Source organism: Eucyclogobius newberryi, unplaced genomic scaffold (assembly GCF_026437365.1).
Source record: "Eucyclogobius newberryi isolate DKJ021-1_F unplaced genomic scaffold, fEucNew1.0.hap1 SCAF_10, whole genome shotgun sequence".
Classification (NCBI taxonomy): Eukaryota; Metazoa; Chordata; class Actinopteri; order Gobiiformes; family Gobiidae; genus Eucyclogobius; species Eucyclogobius newberryi.
Window position 1 is genome coordinate 18,432,333 of NW_027315724.1, and position 10,775 is coordinate 18,443,107.

Below are 10,775 nucleotides of genomic sequence, written 5' to 3' on the forward strand. Positions count from 1 at the left end.
TCTTCCAGGTCAAAGTTCTGTGAGGACAGATTGACACATCTTATCAGCTCTGATAAACCCTGATCCAGAAACATGTTCAACTTTGAACATCCAGTACTTTCACTGAACTCAGAATACTCTTACCTTGAGTTCCAGTGTTTCTCCTACCTAGGCCTGTTTAATATGTGTTTACTGCATTTTTGTTTACTGTATGTTTGTTTACTGTATGTTTGTTTACTGCACTTAATGTTTACTGACTTATTCTTCAATTGATGAGCTCAAAATGTACCGTGTGTATATTTTCTTTGCAATAGTGACTATTCATATTTTTTGTGACTTGACTATTATTTTATTCTGTTATTTGCCTTTTAACATCACAGTTTATTACTGCTTCAGGGTTTTATTCTGTCAGTTGCATAAATATTATTGTTTATTGTGATATTTTCTGTGGCAATATATCATGCTTTGAAATTCCTCACAATCCTCACAAATAGAAGTATATAGGAAACCTACACACACGGACCAGTATCTGCTCTTTGGTTCCAACCACCCACTACAGCACAAGCTGGGGGTGATCAGAACCTTACAACACAGAGCTCAAGGTGTGCCCACCAGCTCAGAGGGCAAGAAGAAAGAGGAAAAACATGTCCGAAATGCCCTCTCAGCCTGTGGTTACCCCGCATGGGCTCTCAACAGAGTGAAGAGAACCAAGAAGCAGGACAAAAGGGAAACTGAACAGAGAAGGAAGGGTGTTTCTATCCCTTATGTGTCTGGCCTGTCGGAAAAACTGCAGATAATTTTTAGACAACACGAAGTCCCTGTTTATTTTAAACCAGGAAACACTTTAAGACAAAAACTGGTTCACCCTAAGGACAAGTTGCCGACTCAAAAACAGAGCAATGTAGTTTATTCGATCCAATGCAGTGAAGAAAGTTGTAAAGAACGGTACATAGGTGAGACGAAACAGCCTCTACACAAGAGGCTTTATCAGCACAGAAGAAATACAAGTTCAGGACCACAGAGCGCCGTGCATCTCCATCTTGAAGCCTCTAATCACTCGTTTGAAGACGGTGAGGTGAAGGTTTTAAGCAGGGAGAAAAGATGGTTTGAAAGAGGAGTCAAGGAAGCTATTTTTGTTAAAAAAGAAAGACCTTCTTTAAACAGAAATGGAGGGCTAAGATTTAATCTTCCTGTTATTTATAATGGGATACTGAACCCCTGGAAAGGTAGAGGACCAGGACCAGGACATTTAGATGCTAATCAGGTACTCAGGGTGGTTGAGCCAGGGTCTCACAAAGACAAAGATTCTAATAGCCCATTAAAATTCTGAATAGGCTCGGTAGATACAAGGGGGAGTTTCTGTTGAAACAAACAACCCTTTCTACTTCAAGAAGGCTCCTCCCAATGGGTGGGTCTTACCACAGAACAGTATTAATATCGGAGTTCTCGATCTAAATTCTTTTATTGACAATGACTCTTGGATGAGAGTCGAAACGTCTATTTTTTCAAACTGAGTCCAGATGACTACAACTGAAGCTTTTTCTACAATCCTCACAAAGTACAATGAGGCCTTTTAGGGTGCGTTCAAAATTGTCCAAAATCAGGCCAAGTTTTGGACCAAATAACGACATCAGCGTCATAAAAACACCCTGGTAATAATGTACAATACACATAAAAATACAAAAAAAGTGGAGAGAAATCACAGCCCACAGATAATCTAAGGCTAAAAAGACAGGAAGACTGCAGATAATTACATTCACAAACAGTCTGCATAATGAGCGCTCACACTTTTGTATTCATATATTCACTGTTCGTTTGAGTGATTGAAGCTCCAAAAAACAGCTTCTTCTTAATGCGGGGGAAACTATCGACAAAAGTCTGCAGTTTTTGAGCTTTAAAAAGGGCTGAGTCCTGCACGCCTGTGACTGAGCTTCTCCCTCTGAAAGTGAGGACTGGACTCCTGCAGGTAGTTTAGAGTGAGCAGCGTTCAGGCTCAATCTTCAAAACACGAGACAGAGCATGGAAGAGGTGCAGCACGGAGAAGTAGTCATTTTTACAGTGTGCATGGATAAACTCTACAAGTAAATGTGCAAAAATAACGATTTTTGTTCTCTGATTGGTTCACCCGCCTGTCAATCACGCCCCTATTGAGCCAGAAGTTGGTCAAATCACGCAGTGTTGACTGGTCGGGTAAAAAAAAGTGATTTAGAAGGCTTCAGTCAGCAGTTTTCAACATTTATTTGGTTGCTAATGCTTATCAAAGTCTCAGCGCGCATTAGATGTAACAGTTTGACAATTCGCCTACTTAAATAATTGTTAGTCGCAGACATATACAAGACATTAATGTAAATAACTCCCGTCTCTGTGCAACATTAAAAACCCATGTAATACAAACTCATATGCGCTTGAACTCGTCTGAACGTTTGCACAGAGAAGTCGCGCAGAGGTTGTGCAACTCCGACTGGACTGAACTTTACAACGCGAACCTGCCTCGTCCTTTGCTCTGAGCGCGCGCGCACACACACACACACACACACACACACTCTCACACACACACACGCACACACACTCTCACACACACGCGCACAAGGTCGTGGTGTATAAAAAGGGATGAACTCAGGATCCGCTTCTCTCGTTCGGTCGATAAGGCCTCCAGGCAAACTTCCCCCGGAACCTAAACTCCAAAGAGCAGTCAAAATGCCGGCCGATTACAACGGACGCTGGGAGATGGTGAAGAACGACAACTTTGAGGAGGTCTTGAAGGCCTTAGGTGAGTTACCGGCGTCTGATTCATTGGTTGACGATATCGTGGAATGGATTGAATGCGATTGGCATGCTAGGCAACCGTCTCGACTCTGTCATCCTGTAATTGATCGTATGACATTTCTTCTACGGGATATTCCAAGGAACGATTCATCCATTCGCAATTAGAATTACTACTACATTAATACATGTGTCGCTCAATATTCACCGTCTGGAGCCGGGATCAAACGACATTATCTCCAGCGTTGCTACGGCCGGTTTTCCACAGAACAGAACACGATTGAGCGAGCTACTGTGCGACTTGAACAAATAAGAATGATAAACAATAAGTACGTAAGTGAGTTGTAGGGATGGATGAATAAACAATAATAATACAGTTTATTGAGATTAAAAAGGGTCGACGGTGATCGTTTGCGGCACATTTTGTATATTTGAGATAATTGCCGTAATACCGCCACGCGCAGGTCGTTGTTTTAACTTATGACAAAGTACTTTAGTATAATAGTTGTTTAAACATGCAACTTATTCATATTTTTCACATTAGAACGATGAATATCCATATGTTCAGACTGTAAGCTTTTTGAATCATTGTTGTGACATTAATCACATATATTTTGGCCATGATGATTGACACCAAATTTCAATACTGCCACATGCCTACATACGACACATACAGTACATATGTAACCATGGCAACTCATGAATACATTCAAATACATCATAATGTTCACAATCACGTGTGGAATGGCAAAAGGTATCGGACACGGTATCGAAAAATCAGTATAGAAATTGAGCATCGTGACAACACTACCACGATCCGTAACATTGTATGTTGACTCATATTTAAAGTTGCCCTATGCAACTTCTCTGGTTGGGGCTTTGTCCCCTGCTCGTCTCCATAGAGATGATATTGCTTTGCCTGGAATGTTTAAAGTGTGGCATCAAACATATCTCGGACGTATTCCGTTGAAGATATCGCTCAAAAATACCTCGGAAACTCGAGCATTCTCACTGTGAATGGGCTCGTCCCTCCACGGGGCCCGGTAGTGTCGCCCGTCTGTCTCCGCGGAGACAAACGAGCTTGATGCCATGTCGTGGAACATTTGAGACAGGCAGGTGACGGACAGTCCGAGAGACGTTTCTCACAAATCGCTGCAAAGAACTCCCTAAAAACACCCGTAAAACAAGTTCATCTTTATAAACAAATGAGCGAGAAGTAGAGGAAGATAATATTTAACTTTACTAAATGATCCACTGATAAAGCTCTTGATTTTGTCCAGTTCTGACAAAAGGCGACGGACTTCAAACGAGGCGAGGACCAGTTTGTCATTTTATAGAAGATAAAAACGTTCTGGAACTATCCATTTGACATTTCCCACATCAGAAACCTTTCCATAATTCACAACTCTATCTGCAATTCACGACACAAACTCGATACCGTTATCTGTGGGAAAACCCTGCATACCCAATGTGGTCCGGGGCCCATTATTTCCAGCCGGCGTGCGTGAAATGACATCCTTATGGAAATGGCCCAAACGATCATTTAGACGGGTAAATATAGACACCTCGTCCGTAAGACCGATGGAGGGAAATTGAATTCTCACTTAAGGGCCAATAGGATGTGAATATCAAAGCGGCGAGGTGACTGGGTCGCGAGCTGAAACGGGGGGGGGGGCAGAGGAGCTCGTTTAAGCCGCTCCCGACTCGCAGCAAGGTCGTTCTTAAAGCGAAGATCGCGCTGACAGAAAGATCAGTCCGAAACGTATGAAAGAAGCGATCAAACGCGGCAGAAGTAGAAATCAAAATAATGTGTGTATGCGTTCGGGTAAAAGTGCAGTTACGGCGCAATTATGCTGTCGGCTGGAGGACAGAAGGGAACTGTGTGATGGAATGCTGTTTAGCCTGCTGTTTGACCGTTTATGCTCATATCTCTGTAAGTATTGGGTGTATCCAGCAGCACAAGAAAAAGACACTATTTCCATTTCTATTTTATTATTACGTTAGAAAGTGTCGTCATTATTCAACACCAAAGACGTGATTGTTGGTTTGAAAAATGTACATTCTACTCTCGACTGGCCCGCTGTGTGGGGACCGACAAAATCAGCTGGTTTGTCCATTTATTTTAAACATTTGAGCTCTTTTGACGAAATGTTTCCCCACCACCACGTTCTGATGTCTTTAGCCAAAGTACCAGACACACCGGATCTGCTCCTTCAGATCATCTAGTCTTGGTTCCTGAAAAAGTGCCTTCAGCCAATCTGATTCTTCTTTTTCTTCCTCTTTTTCCTCTTCTTCTTTGTCTTCCTCTTCTTCGTCCTCTTCTTCTCCTCCCTCTCCTTCTTTTTACGCTATACCGTTTTACTGTAATGTATATAATGTATAGTGTAGCTCATGTGTCGCTCTGTAACACATTTACAGAGATGTTCATTAATGTGCATTGTTCCAGTTCAAATTAATTATTGTGGATCAAACGTTTTGATATTTATTGCAAAAACAGTGCATTTGATATGATATTTGAAAGACTTAATCAAAACCTTTTGAAATACACTGACAAGTAAAATAGTGTACTGTGCTACAGACAGAGCAGCCAGAAAGCATTCACTTTTTCCACATTTTGTTATAATACAGCCTTGTACAAAATTAATTAGATTAATTATTTACCTAAAAAGAATTCTACAAACTATACCGCATGATGACAATTGGAAAGAAGGTATGTATCAAAAATAAAAAAGCACATTTACTTTTGAACATTTTGTCCGAGCAAGTTCTCGGGTAAGACAGTTTATAACCGACTCACGCCAACCGCTTAAACGATAAATACCAATACTTTCAACTAATCCAATTCACCTTTCAACTCACCTATTGTCCTTCTGTTCTGTCCGTTTGTCAGACATCGACTTTGCCACCAGAAAGATCGCTTCTCACCTTCACCAGACCAAAGTGTTCGTCCAAAACGGGGACACGTTTGAGACAAAGACCCTGAGCACATTCAGGAATTATGAAGTCAATTTCACCATTGGAGTCGAGTTCGAAGAGCACACCAAGGGACTGGACAACCGGAAAGTCATGGTGAGAAGACCACGACTATTGCTTTTATAACCAGACAAACGTAAAAGAAGGGGACATGCATGAAGCGACAGGAGTATTATTTACACAGTGTATTATTTACACAGTGTACTTTCATGTGTCCTGCTTGAGCCCAGTTTAATCCTGATGTAGACTTGGCTTTGTCCTGATCCGGTCCAGGTTTAGTTCCGGGTTTATCGTACTAACAGCAAACAAAAACCTTGTCCTGTGCGGCACGTGCGGATCGATGATTTGAAATGGAAATTAAACTTAATCTGTGCTATACAGTGAGGAAAGTAAGTATTTGAACATCCAGCAATTTTGCAAGTTCTCCCACTTAGAAATGATGGAGGGTCTGAAATTGTCACCTATAGCTGCTTGCCAATTGTCCTGTATCCCATTCCAGCCTTGTGGGGGTCTACAATGTTGTTTCTGGGGTCTTTTGCCAGCTCTTTGGTCCATGGTAGTATTTGTAGTCTGACTTGTTGTGGGGTGGACAGGGGTCTTTATGCAGCTAACGAGCTCTAACGGATGCTACTAATTTAGATGAATAAGTGGAGTGAGGTGGACTTTTTAAAGACAGACTAACAGGTCTTTGAGAGCCCAGAATTCGTCCTGATTGGCAAGTGTTCAAACACATATTTGCAGCAACAACGTAAAGATCAATTATTTAAAAATCATACAATGTGATTTCTGGATTTTTGGAAATGCACCTACGATGAAAAAGTCAGACCCCTCCATCATTTCAAAGTTGGAGAACTTGCAAAATCGCAGGGTGTTCAAATACTTACTTTCTTCACGTTTTTAAAAAAAATAAATGTATAACAATTTATTTGAGAGACACCAGTGCAAACTAAAAATTTTTTTGACTCTTTAGCGCTTCTTTTCTTCATAGTTTAAAAGCAAGACAAGACCTTTTTATGTTATTGGTCAGACGCTCTTAACTGGGTAAACATGGCACTGTAGTCTCGACTAAACTCGGTGAGAAACACCGTTACTACATTTGAAAGGACTTGGACTTGAAGCCAATACCTTTAACTTTCATGCCAAACAACGACTCGATCTGTCCCGTTACACACTCTGAATGTTATGCATTTAAATGACTTGCGTGTGATGCTCGTTCAGACGCTGGTTATCTGGGATGGAGACAAACTGGTCGCGGTCCAAAAGGGAGAGAAGAAAAACCGCGGCTGGACGCACTGGATCGAAGGAGACATGCTGCATCTGGTGAGACTCGTGGTTTAGGGTGGGCAGACTTTTAAAGATGCAGTGTGTAATGTTTCTAAAGGACGGGCCAGGGGATTGTTAGGGCAACAGAGAAACGAGCGCGGTGCATCCAATCCTCAAATAAAACGGCAAATGGCAAAATCTTTTTATCTATTTTTTCGTATTTTTAGATAAGAATAACCATAGATAATACCACAAGTAGACATCAACCAAACATGAATAGAAACAAAATCACGGCACATTTAAATTAGATTAAAAGTCCCATTTGGTCCAAAGTCTGTCAAATTTGTCCCTTTCCAAATTAGGTCTGAATGTCATTTTTTTCCATTTGCCTGATGTCCAGTCCGTGATCGTTGGCGAGGCCTGTGCCATCCAATTCTTTGTGATTTCCAAAGGTATCCATTGTGTCCATGGCAGGAGTTTTGAGGCCTAAGTACATAATTGCAAAATTGAGTGGGATGACAGTGACAAAAAACATCTGCAGTCCATTGTTGGCAACATCTTTTAATCTAATAAACACTACCGAATGTCTAATCCAAAGCTCACAGAATTGTATCCAAAAACATATGTATACAGAAAGGTGCGAGTAAACTTAAAGTACTCTCCTGAGTCCTTTGTTTAATGTAAAAGAATTAGTCAACTGCAACACCATCGACCGATTTATTAACTAAACAACTACAGCTCCACCGGAATGTTCCAAAGTATGGCATTAAACTTGTCCCTCTGTTGTTTTTACTATCAAAAAACATACTTTCTTACTGTGAGTGTGCTCGCCTCGCCACAGATCTTATCTGTAACATGGCCTGGCGGTGTCCCTTACTTGTGTTGATTGATCTGGTTAATGCCATACTGCGGAACATTCTAGGCCACAATAGAGCTGCAGCTAATGATTATGTTAGTAGTTGATTTGTAACTTTTCGATTAGTCAAATATAAATGATGATTTCTATAGACATTTTAAGTACATTATCAATAAAATAATGTTTTAAATATTGCGGCTTATGGCTTCTAAATAGAGTATAAAGTAAGTTAATACGATTGACTGAGGTTCAGGAGCAGGACCACGCCTCAACCTCCAACAAACCACACCTTTAATTACCCAGAAGCCCCTTTTTTAACAGGCCTATCCCAACAACAGCATTTGTCTCTGCTATTATTGATGCAAACCAGAATGTGAATATTTTCTTTTACATTTTGTTGCCTTTTTTGTTGTAAAAGGGTATTTCTGTAAGCGTTTTAGAGTCTTTAAAGTCAAGATAACAATTACAAATATCAAAATAAGACTATATTTAATAAATTAGTCACACAATTAGTCGCTTAATCCGGGTTATAGACAATAACAAATGTAGCAAAAGCAGGAGGCGTATACCTTCCAGAAACTTGTGGATTCCTTTTTGTTAAGTAACATTAAGTAAACGCTGAGTAAAATTGCACAAACAGTGAAGAAACATTACATTTAAGCTGAGGCATCTGAAACCGCTCGAACAGTGAAAGGCGGGACGGTAAAATTTTAAACATTCACCCGCAACTCGTTCCTCACGCTCTCAAACTCACCAGCACAACTGTAGTAAAGAAGGCGCACCGGACTATACGGCGCATTAAGCGAAACAAAACATGTACCACACAAAATCGCTTCGAGGTCAATAAGCAGAACCAGAATTGATCCATAAATAAGGCGCACTTTTGTTTTTGGAGAAAATTACAGGCTTTTAAGTGCGCCTTATAGTGCGGAGAATACGGTACTTTGAAACACGGTTCACAGGCATTCGTTTTACATCAAGAGACCATCAGGACGTTCAATCTGAAGCGTTACAGATAAGAAAAAGCCGACTCTTGTATCTGTGTGCGATAATAATGATGCTGATACCTCGTTACGCCCGTCTGATTAGGAATTACACAACTCCCGGCGAATACTGCTGCATCATGGGTAGTGTGGTCTAAAGGTCTGTCTTCTCTCTTTAGGAAATCACTGTAGAGGACAAGGTCTGCCATCAAGTCTTCAAGAAGGCATAAGGACGGCCCAACGCTGCCACGTTTTACCGTTTCTATTTATATTGCACTTGTAATAAAGCTTTGTGAACATGTTTGGTGAGATGTGTTTATTAATGTGAAAAAATATAGTTTAGAAAAAGATGAACTAGAAACATGAGGTCTACATTTACACATTTGCAGAATAATAAATCAACATGACAATCTAATGTTTAAGTAGATTTGGAAGGAACACGTATGACACCAGAAATATCGCACTAAATTAGACTATTGAGTATATTATCTTTAATTAAAGCAATAATAATAAAAAGACCTCAAAAAGAGACAGAAACGTATAGTGTAATTATCCAAACAAAGGTATAAAGTGGTCTGCCCTTTTGTGGTGCACTTTATGGTTTATTATCTTTTTGTGTGACACTTTTAGGCTCATTCTCGGGGTTGGACATCCGGGTATCAGAACCATGTGCAAAGGTCAGGAGTAGAGGCACCTTAACCCCATCTGTAGTTATATTTTCAGCCAATGCTTGACAAAAAAAGCAATAAAACGGCTCTTTAGTATCAAAATTGGGACTAAGTACCACTGTATTCTCCCAGAAAAACTCACAGATAACTTAAAATACTGCAGTTAAAGTGACGAATGACAGGTTTTTAACGATTTTCTAATGTTGATTTATTTGGTGTATTTATACCTGTTGTAATATAACTATATAACTATCATATAAATGATAGTTTTACACCAATCGAGCAGGTGTTTGTGGAGAAAAGTTGAAAAATCTGTAGAAAATGACACCAGGGACACTCTGGTATATGCATAATTTACACAAAATAAACTACTTTTTTGACATTCTAAACATTAATTCAACAAAATAAAGCTGCTCTCATATATTTATTTTATTTATAAGTGACATTAGATGAGATTTTGCCCAGTGTTTGCTGGGTCATTTCCTAGAGTGATGTCAAAAATTACAAACAGGAAGTGAAATTATAAACCTACAAAGGGATACAATTTTTATCATTTTTAAGCGGAATTTTAAATGCATAAATCTTAACAGCATTTTAGTTTAAGGAGTCATCCAACCTGTCAGAGGCACTTTAACTCTGCAGTAAGTTAAACACTCCACTTTGACACTGTTTAGTTCACTGGTCATTTGTACAAACTAAACAGTGGCAAATTAGCTACAGGTGTAAAAATCAACAACCTGAATCCTCACGATGGTCCGAGACTTCACAATAAACCCTCTTTTTCACACATCCAACAAGTGGCACTTAAGAGGGGGAAATGAATGATAATCTGACCATATGACACAAGCAAAAGACTTCAGGAGAGTGGAATATGAAGTCGCTTTTAGCTCTGCCGAAATTCCTGCTGATTTATTCTATTGTTGTGTGCCGTTATTTGCTCATTTGTGGCACTAATTCTGGAGAGTTTATAGAGTATAATGAAACTGCCAGTTACTTTCCATTGTTATTTCTCCCCTTCACAAACATGGAGTCTGGTGTTGCTTAAAACATTTATCTGTAGACTATAGGCTATTGAATCTGTTATTTCATTCATTCATTTTTCAGGCCCCAAGTGCAGACACATGTAACATAGCTAAGATTGTTGATTAGGGTGTCATGCTAGTGCAGCGGTTAGTTCTCTCGCTTCACAACGAGTAGGTCACGGGGTCGGTTTTCAGTTGGTGCACTAAAAAACGTGTGTATGAATTAGTTGTGAGAAAGAATGCGGCTAATTAACCACGGCTAATCTGG

At 40.0% G+C, this 10,775-nt stretch overlaps 1 protein-coding gene across 1 annotated transcript; it reads left to right on the top strand.

The window, feature by feature from the left end:
• The first annotated feature begins 2,633 nt into the window (after positions 1–2,633).
• On the top strand, positions 2,634–9,118 carry LOC140376120 (retinol-binding protein 2-like). Its single transcript, XM_072461972.1, has 4 exons — positions 2,634–2,749; positions 5,633–5,811; positions 6,934–7,035; positions 8,997–9,118. The coding sequence occupies exons 1-4, from the start codon at positions 2,677–2,679 to the stop codon at positions 9,045–9,047; spliced, it is 405 nt and encodes a 134-aa protein (XP_072318073.1). The 5' UTR covers positions 2,634–2,676; the 3' UTR covers positions 9,048–9,118.
• The last annotated feature ends 1,657 nt before the right edge of the window (positions 9,119–10,775 follow it).